The 23,385-nt window shown below is 44.6% G+C and overlaps 1 protein-coding gene across 3 annotated transcripts in view; it reads right to left on the reverse strand.

Annotated features, from left to right (window-relative positions):
• Nucleotides 1-4,706: 4,706 nt before the first annotated feature.
• The window catches only part of LOC140105169 (ranaspumin-like), a 42,915-nt gene continuing 24,236 nt past the window's right edge, over nucleotides 4,707-23,385 (reverse strand). For 2 of the 3 annotated variants that reach the window (XM_072129113.1, XM_072129112.1), the window contains 13 exons: nucleotides 22,230-22,286; nucleotides 22,072-22,128; nucleotides 21,023-21,079; nucleotides 14,346-14,411; nucleotides 12,912-12,959; nucleotides 12,598-12,642; nucleotides 12,205-12,252; nucleotides 10,647-10,691; nucleotides 8,378-8,428; nucleotides 8,006-8,074; nucleotides 6,373-6,420; nucleotides 5,859-5,938; nucleotides 4,707-4,869 (listed from right to left, as the gene is read on the reverse strand). In XM_072129113.1, the coding sequence (XP_071985214.1) occupies nucleotides 5,897-5,938; nucleotides 6,373-6,420; nucleotides 8,006-8,074; nucleotides 8,378-8,428; nucleotides 10,647-10,691; nucleotides 12,205-12,252; nucleotides 12,598-12,642; nucleotides 12,912-12,959; nucleotides 14,346-14,411; nucleotides 21,023-21,079; nucleotides 22,072-22,128; nucleotides 22,230-22,286 (633 nt within the window). In that variant the 3' untranslated portion in view covers nucleotides 4,707-4,869; nucleotides 5,859-5,896. The remainder of the gene's footprint in view (nucleotides 4,870-5,858; nucleotides 5,939-6,372; nucleotides 6,421-8,005; nucleotides 8,075-8,377; nucleotides 8,429-10,646; nucleotides 10,692-12,204; nucleotides 12,253-12,597; nucleotides 12,643-12,911; nucleotides 12,960-14,345; nucleotides 14,412-21,022; nucleotides 21,080-22,071; nucleotides 22,129-22,229; nucleotides 22,287-23,385) is intronic. The other variant, XM_072129114.1, reaches the window with a different exon arrangement.

The raw sequence follows: 23,385 nt of genomic DNA on the forward strand, positions 1-23,385 counted from the left end.
ACTTATTGGGGTGCACCAGATCAGGACTAGACTCCCTACAACTCTTCCCTCTACCCCGCCTTCTACATGTTACCCAACTAGCTGCCCCCTCACTCTACACCTCCATACTTCCCTCCCCACACCCATCTTCCCCAGAGAGTTTGTGCTCCAGGAGCAGCAAACTTCGCTCCATATTGTCAATTGCCCGCAGCCTTGAGACTTGCTCATTTAGATCCAGAATCTGGGCTTCCAGATGAGCAATTTTCACACATCCCACACAGCAGTATTCCCCCTCAAACGGCTGTTCAAGGAAAGCATACATGGCACAGGATGTACACTGTGTAGCAATGCCACTTATGGAGTCCATTGTTCTAATGGGGATTATAATAGAAATATGCACAAAAAGAAGAATTTACAGTCAAAGTACCACAAAATACAGCAGTTACATGCTAACGTCCCTCAAACTTAAATCCCTTAAAGTAAAGTCACACTTAGGACACTGCACACACTTCAGATCAATGCACACTCGCCACCAAGCTCCCACACTCGCTTTTCTGATGCTTTTTTAAAGATTCTGTGCCACAAAACTCTGCTGAGCACACTGCAACAAGATCTGGCTGCAAAAAAATTTGACAAATCAAATTTTTCCTGAAATTCTAACTGAAGTTAGAATCATTAGAATCGATTCACCCATCTCTAGTAGTGTGTCATCAGAGGCATATAGATTGAAACCTATAGGATACATTGCAAATGCACGCTATTATATCATGTTTTCGTCCGCAATTGTCGCCGTCATCCGGCACCAGTGCAGTGACCTGAAAGTGGCTGCAGAGTGGCCCCTTTTTAATATATTTAATAAATATTGAAATTTTAAGTGTTCTAATTTTTCAGGCAGTGATCTTACACATTTGAACACAAATTCAGCATACCCGTCCTTGTCTCATACAATTACTTAATGGTATATAGCCTTACACACAGGGTCATAATATACAGCAATGAGGGTACAAATGGTGATAGGTATTAGGAGTGGGATGTGACCTTCAGGTCACGGTTGAGATATCACTGTCACGAACAGATAGTTTAATACTTTATCTCTTGTCAAAAACCATTATTTTTCAATTAGGCAGAAGTAAATCCTTATAATAGTCCAGTGGAAACAATAGGGGAGTGTCCAGACTTAGCGCTTAGGGCAGTTTAAGCTGTAAATGTGGCCCTGTACATTTAAAAATGGTTATCAATCAATCTATTTATGACAGAAATCTGCCATAATTTATTCCAACAAAGCACCTTGCACCACATTTATCAAGGGATTTAGTTATTAGATTTTTGGGACTCGCAAAGAAACCTGGACATCTATGAGTAGAGATGAGCGAGCACTAAAATGCTCGAGTGCTCGTTATTCGAGACAAACTTTTCCCGATGCTCGAGTGCTCGTCTCGAATAACGAGCCCCATTGAAGTCAAAGGGAGACTCGAGCATTTTTCAAAGGGACCATGGTTCGGGAATAAAATGTGTTATTTAATTGAAAAAGAATGTCTTCTCATAAGTTAGCAGATGTATGCAAACATCTGCAATCTATTCTTCACTGTTCCGCACGTATATTATCTCCCGACAAGTTAGCAGATGTGAAGAACAGTGAAGAATAGAATAAAAGCAGTGAACACAGTGAATACAGGATCATTTAAATGAAAAACACAGTGAAGAATAGATTGCAGATGTTCGGCACATCTGCTTACTTGTCGGGAGATACGCTGTCCCGGAATCCGCTCCTCTTCTTCCACTGAAGTCTCCCCGATCTCTCTGCCCTTCCCGATGTCTCTCTGCCCCGATGTCTCCGCGCTGCCCATGTCTCTCTGCCCCGATGTCTCCACGCTGCCCATGTCTCTCTGCCCCGGTGTCTCCACGCTGCCCATGTCTCTCTGCCCCGGTGTCTCCACGCTGCCCATGTCTCTCTGCCCCGATGTCTCCACGCTGCCCATGTCTCTCTGCCCCGATGTCTCCGCGCTGCCCATGTCTCTCTGCCCCGATGTCTCCACGCTGCCCATGTCTCTCTGCCCCGGTGTCTCCACGCTGCCCATGTCTCTCTGCCCCGGTGTCTCCACGCTGCCCATGTCTCTCTGCCCCGATGTCTCCACGCTGCCCATGTCTCTCTGCCCCGGTGTCTCCACGCTGCCCATGTCTCTCTGCCCCGGTGTCTCCACGCTGCCCATGTCTCTCTGCCCCGATGTCTCCATGCTGCCCATGTCTCTCTGCCCCGATGTCTCCGCGCTGCCCATGTCTCTCTGCCCCGATGTCTCCACGCTGCCCATGTCTCTCTGCCCCGGTGTCTCCACGCTGCCCATGTCTCTCTGCCCCGGTGTCTCCACGCTGCCCATGTCTCTCTGCCCCGATGTCTCCACGCTGCCCATGTCTCTCTGCCCCGATGTCTCCACGCTGCCCATGTCTCTCTGCCCCGATGTCTCCACGCTGCCCATGTCTCTCTGCCCCGCTGTCTCCACGCTGCCCATGTCTCTCTGCCCCGCTGTCTCCACGCTGCCCATGTCTCTCTGCCCCGATGTCTCCACGCTGCCCATGTCTCTCTGCCCCGGTGTCTCCACGCTGCCCATGTCTCGCTGCCCCGATGTCTCCACGCTGCTCATGTCTCTCTGCCCCAATGTCTCCACGCTGCCCATGTCTCTCTGCCCCGGTGTCTCCACGCTGCCCATGTCTCTCTGCCCCGATGTCTCCACACTGCCCATGTCTCTCTGCCCCGGTGTCTCCACGCTGCCCATGTCTCTCTGCCCCGGTGTCTCCGAGCTGCCCATGTCTCTCTGCCCCGGTGTCTCCGCGCTGCCCATGTCTCTCTGCCCCGATGTCTCCACGCTGCCCATGTCTCTCTGCCCCGATGTCTCCGCGCTGCCCATGTCTCTCTGCCCCAGTGTCTCCACGCTGCCCATGTCTCTCTGCCCCGATGTCTCCACGCTGCCCATGTCTCTCTGCCCCGGTGTCTCCGCGCTGCCCATGTCTCTCTGCCCCGATGTCTCCGCGCTGCCCATGTCTCTCTGCCCCGGTGTCTCCGCGCTGCCCATGTCTCTCTGCCCCGGTGTCTCCGCGCTGCCCATGTCTCTCTGCCCCGGTGTCTCCGCGCTGCCCATGTCTCTCTGCCCCGGTGTCTCCACGCTGCCCATGTCTCTCTGCCCCGGTGTCTCCACGCTGCCCATGTCTCTCTGCCCTGATGTCTCCACGCTGCTTATGTCTCTCTGCCCCAATGTCTCCACGCTGCCCATGTCTCTCTGCCCCGGTGTCTCCACGCTGCCCATGTCTCTCTGCCCCGATGTCTCCACACTGCCCATGTCTCTCTGCCCCGGTGTCTCCACGCTGCCCATGTCTCTCTGCCCCGGTGTCTTCGAGCTGCCCATGTCTCTCTGCCCCGGTGTCTCCGCGCTGCCCATGTCTCTCTGCCCCGATGTCTCCACGCTGCCCATGTCTCTCTGCCCCGATGTCTCCGCGCTGCCCATGTCTCTCTGCCCCAGTGTCTCCACGCTGCCCATGTCTCTCTGCCCCGATGTCTCCACGCTGCCCATGTCTCTCTGCCCCGGTGTCTCCGCGCTGCCCATGTCTCTCTGCCCCGATGTCTCCGCGCTGCCCATGTCTCTCTGCCCCGGTGTCTCCGCGCTGCCCATGTCTCTCTGCCCCGGTGTCTCCGCGCTGCCCATGTCTCTCTGCCCCGGTGTCTCCGCGCTGCCCATGTCTCTCTGCCCCGGTGTCTCCGCGCTGCCCATCTCTCTCTGCCCCGGTGTCTCCGCGCTGCCCATGTCTCTCTGCCCCGGTGTCTCAGCGCTGCCCATGTCTCTCTGCCCCGGGGTCTCCGCGCTGCCCATGTCTCTCTGCCCCGGTGTCTCCGTGCTGCCCATGTCCCGGTGTCTCTGTCCTGCTCACCGTGTTCTTCAATGTGTTCTTCACACATATATATTGTTCTTCACATACTATTCTTCGCACTGTTCCGCGCGTATCTCCCGACAAGTAAGCAGATGTGCCGAACATCTGTAATCTATTCTTCGCTGTGTTTTTCACTGTGTTTTTCACTTAAATGATCCTGTGTTCACAGTTTTTATTCTATTCTTCATTGTTCTTCACTGTGTTTTTTTAATTAAATGCTCGATCTCGAGCAGGGGAAATACTCGTCCGAGCAACGAGCCGTTTCGAGTACCTTAATACTCGAACGAGCATCAAGCTCAGACGAGTATACTCGCTCATCTCTATCTATGAGGTATCAATATATGTTCAAAAAGCCTGAAGAAGCCATTTTAAGCCTTAACTTTTATTTTACCTAAAATAACCTTTTAATTGAAACTTTGAATACACTTGGAAGCAAAAAGAATTCCAACTGGTGAAAGTGCTATTGAGGTGAGCAGCACGGCATACAAAGGCCTCGGCATTGTAGATGTCCATGTACCAGCGATACTGCAAGCAACTGACCCCTACAAGGTTCCAGGAAGTAGAGAAGGCCTGCAGCAGCCTTCCCCCTAACACCATATTACTGAGCCTACAGAGTGGTTATGTGCTAAGTATTACTACCAATGGTGAGAAAACACATGATAACATCTAATATAAAGCAGAGTTACCCTATAACCTCTACTCTGGCCCTTCTTTCTAGTATACATGAGTTACTGAGGACAAACCACAGAATTATTCCTCTGGTGGAATCAAGAAATCTCAGTACAACTAAATAAAACAACACAAGTGGATTGATTAGAAGAAAGATTTATTGATTGGATGAAATATTAGATGTATAAGAAACAGATTGTTTGATCATCAAGGAAATCAAAAGGATTAATCATAAGATTTTATATTTTTTATTCTTTTTTTATTGCTTGCTCTCATCTCTTCTACTTTCTTGGTCCAATGTCCCTAAAAAAAAATAGATATGTACGATAAATAATGAAGTAAAATATAACATGATATAAACAGCTTTAACCTTTTTTGGAGAATACAGTAGCTGTATCTCCAGTGATATAATAAAGTCTGGGTTACTTTACTAGTGAAACATTTTGGAGGAGAGATGATGGAAGAGAAGGGATTGTGTAAAACACGGATAGAAAGGATTGTGTTCTGCTTTCTAAATCTCTCAGGTTTTGGCTCCCTGCATGTGAACATGTGCTAATCTCTGGCCACGAATAACAGATATGTGATCTATTTTTGTGCTTCAAATGTCATCAGTGTGTAATCCATTGCCGAGCCGTATGTCAGCAGGAAAGGTTTGTGTGTTACTCGTATCTGATCCTCTAGAAGAGTCACATAACTGTGTTACCTAGTAAGTGATCTGCACATATGAGCTGCATCAAATGACTCCTGAGTGTCTCCCGGGTGGTGTCAGTATTTTTGTCATAGTCTTCTGTGGGAAGGCTCGGGTTGTAAACATGGGCAGGAATAGGACCTGCTCTGAGTTTTCTACAGACTACACCCAGCTGTGTGCATGTGGCTATTGAAATAAATGTGTCAGTGTACTATCTGCAAAAAAAAAGATAGCACACAGACAAGAAAGTAATTCAAGTGGAATAAGATTGAATACTGCCCAATCACATCTGGATGACATTGTTCCAAATCCATATGTGTACAGAGGGAAATTTATGATTTTTTTTTCACTAGCCAAATACTTCCATAAATTGTGTATATATTGCATTTTTTTATTTCTTACATCCCATCTACTAAGCTCTGTGTGATTAATATCATTTATGCTCTACCCTATATGTACAGAGGTCCCTAGTAACACTGAGGCACAATACTACAGAGCAAGGTAAATATGTAAGGAAATGTGTCCTCCAAATGGTCACTATTACCAATGAAACATAAATATATATAAAAGAAATGATAATGTTATGAGATTTTGCACAGTTTACCGGATAAGTTGGGATTAGTTTCTGAATGAAACAAGACCTCAGCCAATCATACCACCAAGACCGCCATCTGAAATCCCTATCTAAATAAAAGGGAATCATTTGGTTATTATTAGGTAATAGCGAAGCAAAATATACGTTTAAAGACACAGAAACAGAAATCAACACTGATTCCATGACTCGAGCTGCAGCTTGACCGCCACAAAAACCTGCAGAAATGTTAGTGGAACTCCTGGTTGTGTATAATGGGACCTGCAGCAGGATATTATTATTATCCTGATGTGAAATATACAGTCACCCTATTTACATCACATATGGGATTATAAGAGAAGATATGTGGTTGTGACCGGAATACACTTTGATGGTACATTTTATTTACACCTCCTATCTGCATAGAGCAATCCTAAATAAAACTCCTAATCAGAAGAAAAGAGCAATCCTACAAAAACCCTAAAGACCTGAATGTGTTATCTCCAGCCTCATCCTATTTATAGGACAACCATACATGTGCACTTACCACTTTACATGCCAAATCATTCAAAACCCCAGATGGTCCGATAAGTGGCTGAAATAACATAAAAAGTTTTAATAATTGTCGTTTTTTATATGGTTTTACTAAAGGCAAATTTACTGAAATCTAATAATATTGTTGTGCAGTATTTAATAAATTCCTAAATTGGTGAAATCTAAATGAGATTCTGTCAGCTTCTAGACAATATATAAACTTATGGGGACACATGTATCTTTTATTTGGCTTGGCTTCTTCTTGTTTAGATGAAACTTTCTTTGGTGCATTTGCACTTTTGCAACAGTTTTTGTGCTTAAGACAATCTTACTACTAGAGGGGAAACTCTAGCTTCCTCTTTAACTTTGGGAAGATTTGTGCATGAAAATAATTCCAATTTAAAGATACCAGGAAAAGCATCAATACTTTTAAGAGATACCAGTGTGGTCTGGAGGCTTATTAGAAAAAAATTCCAGTTACCAATGGATATTTCAGAATTTTTGTTACTAAGAGACTTATTTTATATGGGTAAATGGAAAGGACAGCAGGGATGGCTTTCCAATTGGGAGTAGAAAGGAGTCTATGGGCTTGGAGATATAGATATGAAGGGAAAGGAATTGAAGTTATTTGACCAGGTAAAGAGTGAGTTTGGTTTAAGGGACTCAGAATGTTTTGTATTATTTGCAGATCATTAATGGATAAAGAATTTTTTGAAGAGGATAGGAAAAGGTAACTGTGAACTACTTGGGAAAATATTTGGGAGTAAACCCTTCGATTTCAAACATTAGAATGAATTTGACATCCCGGGAAGATAATAACTGTAATGGTAAGATAGAAAATAAATGGGCAAGAGATGTAGAGGAGTATATCTCAGAGGAAGTAGAATCATTGTATTGTAAGAAAGAAAAAAGAAAACATAATCTTGCTTCAAAGTTCTAGTTGGATAAATGTCCAGTGCCATAAGCAGGCCTTTCTTGTGTTTGAAACCAGTTTTTCCTAAGTAAGACTTAGGCACCTCACCTACAAGGAAATATGTTCAGTATGTAAATGTGACCTTCTGCAAGTATATTATTGTGAGGTTAAATTATAAATGATGGAACGATGTAGAAACCTCTGATTGTTCTCTCTTTCATTATTACTGTGCTGCAGCCTCTTGTTCTAGGAGTCAGTAGTAAATCTGTGGACAAGTAACAAGCTCCACATAGGAATCTGGATCCCAAAAGTAAATTTGAGATCTCGACAAAACCATAAACTATTTGTAGTGGAAACATTGCAATACTTTATTTTATATTCACTTGCTATTATTATTTTAACCTGGTGCTAGTTGTATTCTTAGATCTGTACACCAGTATTATCTATTCTGTACATTTATCTCAAAGTGCTTTGCTGTCCTATAGAACTTTTCCTGCTTTCAAATTGCCCGCATTACTCAAAAGTAGATTCTTCCTACCTTCCTTCTAAATCAGTTGGGATTTGTGAAATGAACAGAGAAATGAATAAATAATAACATGTACTATAACTATAAATGTTGTAGATTTGTGATTCTCACCAGTATTTGACAGATGGGGGGTTATAATTATATCTTATTAGACTATAACAATACAATAATTACACAAATATTTTCAAAATCTAAAAAGAAACTTACCTGAAGTAGATCAAGTACCTTCTGCACTAAACCTTCTAGACTTTCTCCAGGCTTTGTGACTAATTCTTCCTGTAATACATTTGTCATGTAAATGTGTTAGTTATACAAGTGATCTTATTGTATTATCTTTATCAGACTGTAGAAACCTTTCTTTATTGTACTGAGGAAACTAACACTTTGTGTAGACGTTGTATATGAAAATATCCACATGTTACAGTTTTGGGCGACCTTTACATCTCCCTTTGAGGATTCTGTTCTTCTGCTTTGTTATAGTGTATGAACACCAAGCCCACATTATCACAAAGAATCAACTGAATAATTTGGACTAATGGAATGATTTTAAGATATACTAATAAGAGCAAGATTTCTTACCACTGTATCACCAGTGCCAAGTGCATCGTCCCCAAAGCAAGCAGCGTTTCTCTAATGAGAAATAAAGAAAATAAAACTTGTGTTACCTTCTTGTATTAGAAGCGATAGAAGCAACTTAATAATACGACAGCAATAATCAGCCAGTGGTCACCTAGGAATATAGTCTATATAGCTAAAAATGATGTCACTGATCTAGTTATCCATGGCATTTTTTCCAAAAGTTTGCCTAACAATTTTGATCTTGTGATTCAGGTTTTCAAGTGTAAAGAAATAACTACAACTACCCATAGCTGTCACGGGTGCTCCCGCGATCCCTGTCTCGGATCGCGGGCGCATCCGTGCACCCCCGTTTGCCCCCGCTGCAGGCCGGTCTCTGCACTCACCTCTCCCGGCTCCTGCTCTTCCCCGGACTGCTGTGCGCGCGCGACCCCGCCTCCTAGGGCGTGCGCGCGGCTCCTGCCGAAAATTTAAAGGGCCAGCGCACCGCTAATTGGTGCACTGGCTGAACCTCACCTTTAAGAATCCTGCCTCTTCCTGTGTCCCCTGCCGGATCTCTGTGCCTCATAGCCTTAGAGAAAGCTTCCAAGCGAGTATTCCTGCGTTCCTGTGTATTCCTGCGTATTCCTGTGTATTCCTGTGTGTTCCCGCTCCTGAGTCCTGTGTTGCCGTGTTACCTGAGTTCCTCCGTGTTGCTGTGTTCCGTGTGCCTGTGTTCCCGTTCCCACCTGCCTGGACCTCCTGTTGCTGACCCCGGACTTGGACCTGACGTTGCATCTCTGCCGCCTGCCCTGACCCTGTGCCTGGACCTGTCTACGAGATTGTCATCCGCTAAGGTACCTCGACCTCGGCTGCCACCGTGGGCTAGTCACACCTGGGAACGACCTAGTGGTATCCTGCCGCAGCAAGTCGAACCCGCTTTGCGGCGGGCTCTGGTGAATACCAGGTGCCGCTAGGCTCCGGTTCCGGGTGTTGGCTAGTTACATCTCCCGCGGTGGTCCAGAGGATCCACTGATCCTAACAATAGCTTTCTCTCTCCTACTTGATTCCAATAACTGTGCATTATATAGCAGTTCTATTGTATGATGTAAGTGTCATATCTGGAAAAATGAAGGATTATTGATGACAGAGTTTGAGAAAGCATGAAGGCAGAACATGCAGCTGGTATGGGCCTGGGCGAGAAGGTTGTCCAGGGTTTCATTTCCTTCATACACATCTCAACATACATTCATATCATTTTACTGGAGCCACCAATAGGGGTTTATGTTTAATTGAGTTCAACCAATGCTAGATATAAGTGGAGGATTAAGGGTTCCATGGGCCCTGGGCTGTTCACAAGACTAGGGCCCCTCATTACCTAAACTAACATGTGCCCAGATGTTAGGACTTAGGTACTCATCTATATGGTTAATCTTGTACTGTTCCTAAAAGTAATTTCATGATAATCTTCAAACAAGCACTTAAAACCCATCTTTTAAGTAAAGCCAATCTCATTCCATAACTGCATGAAACCATCGCAACCAGATATCCAAGACTGCATATAAGCCAAGGCTCCCAATTTTACAAAAAAAAAGGTATTGACTCAAGAATAAGCCCTAGAATAGGAAATTTAATGAAATTCCACAGCAAATGCTACCTATAATGAAATGTCCACAACAGAGCTCCACATTAATGAAATATCAGCAGTAAAGCCCCCCTTTGATGTAATGTCCACAACAGAGCTCTCTTATACATAAGTATCTACAGCAGATTCCCCTTTACATAAATGTTCACAGTAGATGCCCACCTTTAATAAAATTTCCACAACAGATACCCCCTTTACATAAATGTCCACAGCACAGATTTCCCCCACACGATTAATGACACCTCCGCATCATAGCGTATGTGCCCAGGCAGAAAGAGGAGAAAATGGAGCCGCAGGGCGGGGGAGAAGAAGGTGAAGGTGAGTTAAGATTTTTTTTTTTCTTAATGATGAAGGGTTTGTGTCCCTTGGAAGCCCATAGTAGTGGATGTAGCAGCCTGTTCTATCCTTCAGAGCTATACAGGGGATATTTATCATTGGATTTTCTGTAGTAAGTTTTGGTGTACAGAATGATAAGAATAAGATTCACATGTATAAAGCACATAGGCAGAGATGGTTCTTGTATGTGTAAAGGTATCTGACTATTCTATTTCCACTGAGATCAGTATCTACATGAATTAGTGTCTGTATATGGACACATCCGATTTGTGTCTCTACTCATTACAGTGAATTAGAAGTTTTAAAACTTACCAAGAGCTGCACAACGTCTTTTGCAGTTACTGCATTTCGATCTCCCTAGAAAGCAAACGCAGCAAGTTACATGGGAATTTTCTATAATCTCTAATAAGTTAAAGGGATTTTCCAATCTTGTGTATTCATGACCTATCCACAGATGCGGGTCCTTGACCCCCTTGGCACAGCTGTATAGTTCGGCATGCATAAGGAACAAAGTATATAGGTTTGCCATATATATGTGGCCACTCTCTATTCAAGTCTATTGGAGCAACAAAAACAGCAGAGTTATTTTCAGCGCTGCCTGAATGGTGAGAGAAGGCAAATGTGGTGAAAGCTCTCCGATCAGCCCGGCCGCAGGAAGGGGACAATAAGCTCCAATGATGTATTTATGACATTTCCTCTGTATATGCCCTACATACAATGGATAGAAAACCCCCTCTAACAACTTCCAAAGCAGATAGCCTGGGGGTCTCAGCAGCCAGAATGTGGTGGTGTCTGTGACAATTGGTTGTTCACGACAAACTGTTTATTTTGGCCTTAAAATATATATAACCTTTCAACAAACCAGTCCTTCCCACATCACACATACTATAGAATCATGTATAATTACCAAGACCTAGTCCCTGTAAAACATCTGTAAAGTTCACAAAGTAATAATTCTGATTGAATTAAGCTCTCAGCAGTACATTAAAATTACATGTTTTTTACCACTAATAAATGCAATCATATAAATATTTGATATCTTTTAGTTATTAAAGAGAAAACCAGTGCAGGGGGATCAGATCTGTCACTTCCACAGAAAAGAGGAATGATAGTAAACCTGGGATGTGGTGTTAACCGCAAAGTTCTTGCGTGTTAAAACACCGGAGGGACAAGCACAAAAGAAGGGCGCTACCCTAGTGTGATATCTTACGATGACAATATAAACATGCAATGGTAAAATACTGACTCTCACCTGGTTTCAGATGAGATGTGAGCCTTAAGTATTGAAGATGATAATGGCAGCCCGTCCAGCCTTTAGACTTGTGTCGAGTGTACCCAGGGAGCCACTTCGTCGAGTGAATATAGAATACGGAATCCCGTGGAGTGAGTGATGGGCGGACAGGCGCTCGTTCGGTGAAAGATACCGGACAATCTGGTTCCAATTGAAGAGCTTTATTCTTGCGACGCGTTTCAGCCCCGTACTGGGGCTGAAACGCGTCGCAAGAATAAAGCTCTTCAATTGGAACCAGATTGTCCGGTATCTTTCACCGAACAAGCGCCTGTCCGCCCATCACTCACTCCATGGGATTCCGTATTCACAGAAAAGAGGAAGAAAGAACCTTTCCATGTGTCACACTGATTCCATCCTCCCATTAGTGGCCTCATCCCCAAATGGCTGTGAATATCCGACTTCTATAAGAACTTCCTACTCCTGAGCGTTCTATACCCACAAGTAACATTTCTGTAGATATCCAGGCTGTGACTATAAGACTTTTATATCTAGATAAACCAAGTCTGACCAAAGTCTGACCAAAGCCAAACTTTTAAAACAGTTTTTTTTTTATCATTACATTAAAATTTATATTTTTACCTCACAAAGGAAGGCCTTTAAGATGTCGAGCAATGGAGAGACATTATTCTAAAATAAAGAATATACAAGTAAGTTGTAGTTGCTATAAAAGTCATGTGATCTAGGGATTTATTTCAGTCCAATTTTACATAATATCCATCAATCTACAAAAAAGATAATTCTGTGTGATATGTGTAAGTTACTGTAATAATAACACGACTGATCCACTGCTCCCCCTCCATATATATAACATTAGTGTTTATGTGTGTGTATTCAAAGAGTAGAGAATTACAATAGATAATCTGATTACATTTATTTCTACTAAACTTTCCCATTAATAATGTTAATTGAATAAACCTTTTAGACCTTATTTCATTTTCTATCTACAAATATGTAAGTATAAATTGGTGATACCGTCAGGGCCTTTGCCATACAGGTTGATAGCAAAGCATCATCTGCCTGTAATTATAAATATAAATAATTTTATCAGAAATCGTGAATTCTGCAGATATAATCATTTGTTCTGTTAATAAATGTCCATATGTGTCACATTACCAGAGAGATTATTAGAATAAATTTCATAATAATATTAAACACCACTGTCATATTAAAAAGAGATAATCATTCAAATAATTAAATGGTTACACAGTCTCTTACACTTTAAGCTGCCATACAATATGGTGTAAATAAATCTCTGAGAGAGCTATAACACATAATGGTAAACTTACCAGCGCACATAGTATTTGTGTTGCACCTTCACTTAGATGTAGTGTGTCCTGGAAAAATACAATGATGATGATGAGGATTTTCTATATTTACATTTTCTACATAGAAAAGTTGTAAGTCTGTTATTATACCTGGTCTTAAAAATATATATTACATAGAAATAATAATAGGAAGTATCAGTATTTTTTTCTGGAAGTATTTTAAGAACTTTTACAAGATTTATTGGAAACTTAAAAGGTTTTGGGGACAAGTCTTGGGGACAGAATTACATCTGGTCAGGTAGATATCAGCTATAGCCTCTTCCAGTATTGTGAAATTCCCAATAAAATCCAGGTTGGAACAAAAAAGTATTGGAAAATCAAAGCAGATGGTCTGAATAAATACCTCGGTGCTGCTACTTTTACTACTTTTAAGGTGACACCATTGTGCTGACCCAGCCATGAGATTGATGCTCAGAAACCTCCACCAACACAATATACAGGACGGTGCCCGGATCACATTGATGTCATCTTATACTCTGGAAGTTCAGCATTATACCAAACAGAGAGTGGAACAATCTCCTGTCCTCCTGTCACTGTCCTGGATAACAGGCTGGTAGTAGCTTTTGAACCTTTTGTATTATCTTATGACAAGCAACCTATTCCATAACGCCAGCAAGTTACAGCGATACCAGAGAAACCTACCTGCAATCTGACATATCCTGGAGCGGTCTGACTAATGATCAGGGAATATGTCGTGTGCAGGTTGAGTTTCAGCATAATTCGCTGCTGTTCCCTTTTATCCTAAAGCGTTTTGGCAGACTGCCACCCACACACCAGTAAAACCAGTCCTAAGGCCATCAGATGTTTCAGCGTTTGTTCACATTTTTGGAAAACTTCAGGACTTGAATGATCTATTTTTTAATGAAAACTAAACTCTTTCATTTGTATCTCTGCCTCATGTGCTTTACTTTCAGATTACAAAACAGTCTCCTATCAGAAAGCTGCTTTCAGTTTTTACCACTGACTTTAAGGATATGAAAGATGCATCTGTCAAAAATTAATCCATCAAAAAAATGGGAAAGCAGTCAAAAAGTCTGATTGCTTGAAATGTGAATGGAGTCTTGTAGGTAGGGCGAGGACTACACCAAGGTTATATTTATGTAACTGTAACCTTGATTGTGCCGTTTTCCAATACAATTCTATCAATCTATGAATTAATCTGGATCTAATAAGAATTTATTTACAGGCAAGTGTAAAAATATGAAAAACTATATATCTTATTATTTTGGAAGTTTTTGTAGCTATCAATTGATCTAATTCCACACTGATCAACATTGTGGAAAACTATAAAATGTATCCACCTTCATAGTTTACATTCCATAGAAATACAAATTCTATATCTGAATCCCCCAGTAAGGGCCGTGCTGTGCAATCACATTTAAAGGAAAAACTTACAAGCAATTCGAACAATTCACGAGCCACATCCTCCAGAGTCTTTCCAGCTGCTGCTGACGCTTCCTTCTGTAGGGGAAATACATTTAACTATTTTACACAGTAGAAACATGGTTTTATTCATTACTTTTAAATTTCATAGAAGTATATCCTCCGAAGCTTAAATTAAAAGGTAAAATATATTAAATGTACATTTTAAATCGTCTGTGTGACTGTATATAAACATGTAACATAAGCAGCCACTTACATTTTCTATGAAGATAAGTGGATGGGTAATCCAGAAAGAAGGGATCATTTATCCCAATTGTCACATCCCAGAAGAATAATAGGATCAATTTACAGTGATAGAGCAGGAAGCACAGGGAAGAACTCTGTATTCTCCTGTGTCTTCATGCTCCCTCCTCCTCCCTCCCTGCTCTGACTACAATGGGGGTCATTTACAAAGGGCCCGATTCGCGTTTTCCCGACGTGTTACCCGAATATTTCCGATTTGTGCCGATTTTCCCTTAATTGCCCCGGGTTTTTGGCACACGCGATCGGATTGTGGCGCATTGGTGCCGGCATGCACACGACGGAAATGGGGGGGGGGGGGTGGCCGAACAAAAACACGATGCATTCGGAGAAACCGCCGCATTTTGAAAAAAAAAAGTGTTGATCCACACGCGCTTACCTTCACTTGGCCCGGCTTGGTGAACTCCAGTGCATTCAGCGCAGCAGCGACACCTGGTGGACGTCAGAGAAACTGCCTTAGTGAATCGCCGGAAGACCCGAATCCAACGCAGAGAAAGCGCCGCTGGATCACGAATGGACCGGGTAAGTAAATCTGCCCCAATGTGTGTGAGCCTGTACTAATGAAGAAATGCACAAATGCTTCTCTTCTGCTGCTCCTGAGGGGTCAACAATGGATATAGGGGAATAAATGATAGCCAGGTACGGCAGAAGCAGACCTTGCACTTCCCTTCATCCAGCTCACTTTCCAAAAGGCCAGGAAGTGGATGATAGGAGGGGCGCTGGTCTGAATTTTTGGCCCTCAGCCAGAGCACAGCAGAGGAGCAAAAGTGTCTCAGGCCTGCTCCTCCTGCTCCTCCCCTTTCCTTAGTGTATGGGTGTAAAGAGTAGTGACTCCCAAGTCCTTCCTTTCTTCTAGCAACTTGGCCTGCTACCATGCAGGGGGTGCAGGTACAAGCCACTTCTAGGAAACATTAGGCTGTAGAATTGATAGGTGGTTTGGGTGGTGATGCACCCAGAATGTCCTAATGGGGACCCACCATTGACTATTATGGCCCCTTCCCTATAGTCTGTGTTCTAATAATGCAGAAAGTGTTGAAGTTGTAAGCAACATCTCCCACAGCCATATATATATAAGTAGTTGGAGCAGATGTCAGGCCTGTACACCAATTCTTCATTCTTAATGCTTTGATGGCAATTGACCTCATTTATGTCAGGATCAGTGGACCCCCTGGACCACCGCGGGAGATGGTACTAGCCAACACCTGGGACCGGAGTCTAAGTGGCACCTGGTTTTCACCAGAGCCCGCCGCAAAGTGGGATAGACTTGCTGCAGCAGGATACCACCAGGTCGTTCCACAGATGCGACTAGCCCTCGGTGGCAGCCGAGGTCGAGGTACCTTAGTGGAGAACAATCTCGTGGTCAGGTCCAAGCAGAAGATCAGGGCAGGCGGCAGAGATGCAAGGTCAAGTCCGAATCCGGGGTCAGCAACGGGAGGTCCAGGCAGGAGGGAACAGGAGGACAGGCACACGGGACACAGGAACACAGCAACACGGAGGAACTCAGGAAACACAGCAACACAGAGGGACACAGGTAACACAGGAACCACAGGAACGCAGAAGCAGACAGGAACGCAGGTATATCGCAGGGGAGCTTTCACCATGGAATACACACAAAGATCTGGCAGGGAATGATGGGAGTCATAGGTTTAAATACAAAACAGGAAGTGACCAGCACCAATTACCTGCGCGCTGGCCCTTTAAAATTGGAGACACTGCCGCGCGCGCGCCCTAGGGAGCGGGGCCGCGCGCGAGACCTAGTCCGGACGGGAGCGGGAGCCAGGAGAGGTGAGTGCACGGGAGCGGGACAGCAGAGAGAGGCACGGGTGCACCCGCGATCCGTGGTATGGATCGCGGGGGTGCCCGTGACAGTACCCCCCCCCCCTTCGGCCTCCTCCTCTTCTTCTTGGTCCCAAGAAACCTCTGGAGGAGAGTCCGATCAAAAATATTCTCTTCAGGCTCCCAGGATCTCTCCTCAGGCCTGAACCCCTTATAGTCTACAAGGAAGAACCGCTTACCCCTCACGAACTTCATGTCCAGAACCTCCTTGACTTCATAAACATCTGGAGAATCAGCCTCAGGGGCCGGAGGAGGGGATTGCTGGGAGAAGCGGTTCAAGACGACTGGCTTCAGGTGGGACATATGGAAGGAGTTCGGGATGCGCATTGATGGAGGAAGGCGGAGTTTGTAGGCCACTTGATTGATGCGCTTGATTACCTCAAAGGGACCAAGGAACCGGGGCCCAAGTTCATAGCTGGGTATCTTAAGCCGGACGTATCTGCAGGATAGCCATACTTTGTCACCAGGTGAGAAGACAGGAGGAGCTCGACGTCTTTTATCAGCCTGGGTCTTGGTACGGTCTGTAGCTCGCAGAAGGGACTGGCGGGTCTGGTCCCAAACAGCCTTGAGATCCTGCACCAGATCCTCCACCGCAGGGACAACAGAGGGAGTAGACAGCGGGAGAGGAGGGCGAGGAATGCGTCCATAGACCACAAAGAACGGAGCCGAACCAGTAGATCCCGAGTCCAGGGAATTGTAAGAGAACTCAGCCCAAGGTAGAAGGTCAGTCCAGTTGTCTTGACGGGCTGAGACGAAGTGGCGCAGGTAGCAGCCCAATGTCTGGTTCACTCTCTCTACTTGACCATTCGACTGAGGGTGGTAAGCAGAAGAAAAGTCAAGGCTGACCTGCAGCTGGTTACATAAAGAACGCCAGAACTTTGACACAAACTGGACTCCTCGATCGGACACAATGTGAAGCGGAAGACCATGCAGCCGGAAGATATGTTTGAAGAACAAACTGGCAAGCTGTGGTGAAGACGGAAGACCTGGAAGGGGAACAAAATGGGACATTTTGGAAAACCGGTCCGTCACCACCCAGATGACAGTATTGCCTGAGGAGACAGGCAGATCGGTAACAAAGTCCATTGCCACGTGAGACCACAGGCGACTGGGTATCGGCAACGGGAGTAACAGTCCAGCCGGTTTGAGACGAGAGGCTTTATTGTGGGCACAGGAGGAGCAGGATCCCACAAACTCCCGAACATCTTTGACCAGGTCAGGCCACCAGTAGTAGCGGGAGATGAGGGCCACGGAGCGTTGCACCCCAGGGTGCCCAGCCAGACGAGAAGAATGTCCCCAAGACAGAATCCTCTTCCGGAGAGCAGGTCTAACATACGTCTTGCCAGGAGGTAGCTGCCGAAGGTCCACCGGAGCTGCAACAACAAGCTGGTCAGGAGAAATTATGTGCCGAGGAGCTGGTTCATCTCCAACAACATCAGAAGAACGGGACAGAGCATCAGCCTTGACATTCTTGTCTGCCGGACGAAAATGAATCAGCAGGTCAAAGCGAGAGAAGAACAATGACCACCGGGCTTGCCTGGGATTCAGGGGCTGGGCTGTCTGGAGGTACAGTAAATTCTTGTGGTCAGTGTACACACAAACGGGATGGAGAACACCCTCCAGAAGATACCGCCATTCTTCAAGAGCAAGTTTGATGGCCAACAGTTCTCTGTCTCCAATAGAATAATTTCTCTCAGCCGGGGAAAAAGTCTTGGAAAAGAAACCACAAGTCAAAGTTCGGCCCTTGGGCCCTTTCTGAGTGAGCACCGCTCCAGCTCCTACGGAGGATGCGTCCACCTCCAGAAGAAAGGGTTTGTTCGTATCTGGCCTAGTGAGCACGGGAGCCATGGCAAAAGCGGACTTCAGCTCGGAGAAGGCCATTTCAGCAGCCGGAGACCAGACACGTGGATTGGCACCCTTCTTGGTGAGTACCACGATGGGAGACACCAGAGTGGAGAAATGGGGAATAAACTGTCGGTAATAGTTCGCAAACCCCAGGAGGCTCGGAGACCCTCTGGACGTGGCCACTGAAGAACTGCAGACAGTTTTGCGGGGTCCATCCGGAGGCCTCTGTCGGAAATTATGTAACCGAGGAAAGGAAGGCAGTGCTGGTGAAACAGGCATTTTTCTAACTTGGCGTAGAGGTGATTGGCACGAAGTCGACCTAGAACTTGTCGTACGTGTGCCTGGTGGGACTCAAGGTCTGGAGAGAACACTAAGATGTCATCTAAGTAGACCACGACACATGTATAAAAAAGGTCCCGAAAAATGTCGTTCACAAACTCCTGAAAAACAGCAGGGGCATTACACAGTCCAAAGGTCATCACTAAATACTCAAAGTGCCCGTCACGGGTGTTAAAGGCCGTCTTCCACTCGTCACCTTTGCGGATCCGGGTGAGATTGTAAGCACCACGGAGGTCCAGCTTGGAGAACACCTTGGAACCACGCAGGCGATCAAAGAGTTCTGTAATCAACGGTCCACGATAATCTATACAGGGACGTAGGGAGCCGTCCTTTTTGGTAACGAAGAAGAAACCTGCGCCAGCCGGAGAGGAGGACTTGCGTATGAAACCCTTCTGCAGATTCTCTTTGATGTAGTCGGACATGGCTATAGTCTCAGGTACAGAAAGAGGATAGACACGACCTCTGGGAGGAGTGGCGCCTGGAAGAAGATCCACAGGACAATCATAGGGGCGATGTGGTGGCAGAATCTCTGCCTGCTTCTTGGAGAAAACATCAGAAAAGTCCTGATAACAAGCTGGCAGACCCTCCAGAGACTTGGGAGACAGAGTCGAAGTCCTAACCGGCAGCGGACGAGGAATCTGCATACAGAGTGAAGCACAGTTCGGTCCCCAACGGAGGATTTGCCCGGAGGACCAGTCCAGTACAGGGGCGTGATGCTGCAACCAAGGGAGAACCAGTAGGAGAGCAGAAGTGCAGTGGGGTAGCACAAACAAAGAAAGTCTCTCTTTGTGTAGAGCACCAACTTGAAGGAGTAGAGGTTCAGTGCGGAACCAGATGGGTACAGAGAGAATCTGGCCGCTGACAGAGGCGATAGACAAAGGCTTTTCAAGACGAACCACCGGGAAGTGATGCTGAGAGACCAGGGCAGCATCCACAAAGTTCGCTGTAGAGCCTGAATCCAGGAACGCAGAAACCTGGATCAGATCCTCAGAACGAGAGCCGAGCAATACAAGAATGTTCAATCTTGGAGAAGCCTCTCTCTCACCTAGGGACGACTCCCCTATAAATCCAAGGTGAGAACGTCCTCCCGGACGCTGGGGACGAATAGGACACGTCTTGAGAAGTTGTCCAGGTGAGGCACAATATAGACAGAAGGCTGATAATAAACGCCACCTTGGACCGCTCAGAGAAAAACTGCGACGGCATAAATTCAATATGCAGGGTGCACTGGGTGATGAAGCCTCTGCACAGTTTGGGATCCCCGTCATATTTAGACGGTAAGGAAAGTCGCAACCTGGGTTCAGCGGGAGGCAAGCCAACAGAAGAAACGGAAGGAGCTGCTGATTCCTGCTGTGGCGGATGCGACTGAGAAGTCCAGAGATGTCGCAGCATGGCGGTGATCTGGTCGAGCAGCTGACCTTGCACGTTGATCCGCTGGGACTGTCGGGCCAGAAGCGTGGTGATATCGGCCAACTCAGGGAGCGGAACCTCAGCGGGATCCATGGCCGGATCTTACTGTCAGGATCAGTGGATCCTCTGGACCACCGCGGGAGATGGTACTAGCCAACACCTGGGACCGGAGTCTAAGTGGCACCTGGTTTTCACCAGAGCCCGCCGCAAAGCGGGATGGACTTGCTGCGGCAGGATACCACCAGGTCGTTCCACAGATGCGACTAGCCCTCGGTGGCAGCCGAGGTCGAGGTACCTTAGCAGAGAACAATCTCGTGGTCAGGTCCAAGCAGAAGAGCAGGGCAGGCGGCAGAGATGCAGGGTTAAGTCCGAATCCGGGGTCAGCAACGGGAGGTCCAGGCAGGAGGGAACAGGAGGACAGGCACATGGGACACAGGAACACAGCAACACGGAGGAACTCAGGAAACACTCAGGAAACACGGCAACACAGAGGGACACAGGTAACACAGGAACCACAGGAACGCAGAAGCAGACAGGAACGCAGGTATATCGCAGGGGAGCTTTCACCATGGAATACACACAAAGATCCGGCAGGGAATGAAGGGAGTCATAGGTTTAAATACAAAACAGGAAGTGACCAGCACCAATTACCTGCGCGCTGGCCCTTTAAAATTGGAGACACTGCCGTGCGCGCGCCCTAGGGAGCGGGGCCGCGCGCGGGACCTAGTCCGGTCGGGAGCGGGAGCCAGGAGAGGTGAGTGCACGGGAGCGGGACCGGGGCAGCGGAGAGAGGCACGGGTGCACCCGCGATCCGTGGTATGGATCGCGGGGGTGCCCGTGACAATTTAATATCTGTTCTGTTGGTTTTCCAATTTTTTGGTTCCTGTGGAAGCTTGTCCATTCATATCCATACTTTCCACTTCATTTAGAATGAGGTGTTAATGCAGTTGTTTACTTACTAATGTCTGATCTTCACGAATTTTAAGAATTACATCCAAAGCACAACCGGCCCATTCCTAGTAAGAGATTAGAAGAAAAGAGAACCTTTTATTTAGGTCATCAGCTACAAACAATATGTTCTATGTCATATAACATCATTTATCATGTTCTAAAAGTAAACTATGCAGAACAAGATTCAGAATAGTTTTTTTAGGACACTTTTTTATTCCAGTGTCAGGTATTGTATAATGTCATCACCATCCTTATCTTGTATCACTATGATCCTGCACTGTGATAAATACAACAATAACAATTCAAATCAATGAAATTTGGTTTAGTCAGGGATTACTGGAACTGTTACACTTGGATATATAGTAAGTTTCTAACTAATAATCGTAAATTTCTTTTAGTAAGAAAATTATACCCTAATAAATTATAACAGGGAGATATTACATTCACTAAACAACATCTATAATGGGAAATAGGAAACCATCCTAATCCTATAGAATCCCATGGTCGGTCCTGTCCTGTCAGTAGCTGATAAATATCATGACACTACTGATTGAGATGGGACTTCCAGACACTTCTCTACAAATCTTTTCAACAGAATTTAGTGCCGTTTCTTACTTATATCCTGCAACGGCAGTAATATACTTTTGAAGGTTACAAATGATAAGAAATACATACAGTGCTGCAACAATAATTGAGATGCTTCACTGCATAAGCCACCAAAAACATTAGAAACGTAGGGGCAGATTTATCAAGCTGTATAAAAGTAAGAAGGTTCTTAAAACCAATAACAGTTCAGCTTTCATTTTACCAGTGCTCATGAATATTTTAAAGGGGAGCTGTAATTGGTTGCCATGGGCAACTAAGAACATTCTTACTTTTAGACAGTTTGATAAATCTGCCCCACAAGGTTCTACTGCAGAAATGTCTATCAGTGTCCATTGGAACTTGACAAATGTTTCCCCTCTCTCGCTATGTAAGTAATCTAGTGTAATTGTAAGACTATATATATACATATTTGCAGCACATGTTCTTAAACAATAGCAATGTCATATCTTACCAGTATGAGTATAAGTTCTTTCGTAGCTGCCGTAAATTTCTCTTCATTTCGTGTCATCTGTGGGTAAACAATTATGAAAAATAAATATTTGTACACTTATACAATTAACTTACACATTGTTTATTGATATTATATATTGGCAAATATAATTTACTTACCTTTCCTTTGTAGCTACACATAAAAATTGCAGGATTTACAGTGAAAGCTGGAGCATGCTAGATAAGAAGAGACAATAGAAATATATCAGTCACTGTAGATCAGAACTACATAACCTTGGTTTAGATTGGGGGAGTCGCCATCAGTTACTATGACAACTATGTCAATGCTAGAGTCCCAGGTCTGTCATTTATCCTGACCATAACCTGCCAGAGACAGTTACTTAGACCTCAGTCATATAACTGTCATATACTTCAGTATTGCAGTATATGGTAGAAGTGATCAAAACCCTAAGGTTTAATGTACGCTTGGGGGACAAATAGTAAAAGAAAAGTTGTTAAATAAAATTACAGGAATCTAAAAATTCAAACCCCCTTTCTTTCAGGAGAACACATATAAAACAATAAACAAGTAAAATCATAAAAATGTTAGATATCCCTGTGCCCCCAAAATCCTGCTCTTTAAAAATAGAAAATGTGTCTACCCAACAGTGAAGCCTGTACCAGAAAATAGCAGCCAAATCTCTGAACCGCCACTTTATTGCTAATTTGCAACTCAAACAAAGTGACTAAAAGGTTGTATAGTAAGGACAATGGCAACAATAAAAACATAATCTTGTCCTGCAAGAAATGAGACCTGTCTAAATGCTGCAATATGAAAAATTCATTGGTGATAGAACATGGAAAAACTAAAAAATTTTTTTTGGTACAAAAAGATAACTATTGGAACATATTAACAGTTACATAAACTTGGATTTCCTGTGACTGTACCAACCAAGGAATATGAAGAAAGTATAATTTGGAATAAAAATTAAAATACATAAATATACAGAGCACACAAGAAAATTGTGCAAATGTGTTTTTTTTCACTAGTTTCCACATTTTTATATTTTTTTTCTCACTAAATGATATAGAATATTATTATCCAGCCACTAGAAAGTACAATTGTTTAACATAAAAACAAGCCCTCACACAGCTCTGTACATGGATATTTAAAGTAAAATATGGATTTTTGAAGGTGGGCAGCAATAAACAAAAACACAGAAACAAAAACGGGACAAGTCATTAGAGAGTTAATAGCAAACTTGCACAGGCTGAGCTGATGAAAGTCTATGTTTAGACCCCAGTAGCTTTGTAATGTGCACATTAACCTGTGATT

The sequence above is a fragment of the Engystomops pustulosus genome, chromosome 10, assembly GCF_040894005.1.
Source record: "Engystomops pustulosus chromosome 10, aEngPut4.maternal, whole genome shotgun sequence".
Lineage (NCBI taxonomy): Eukaryota > Metazoa > Chordata > Amphibia > Anura > Leptodactylidae > Engystomops > Engystomops pustulosus.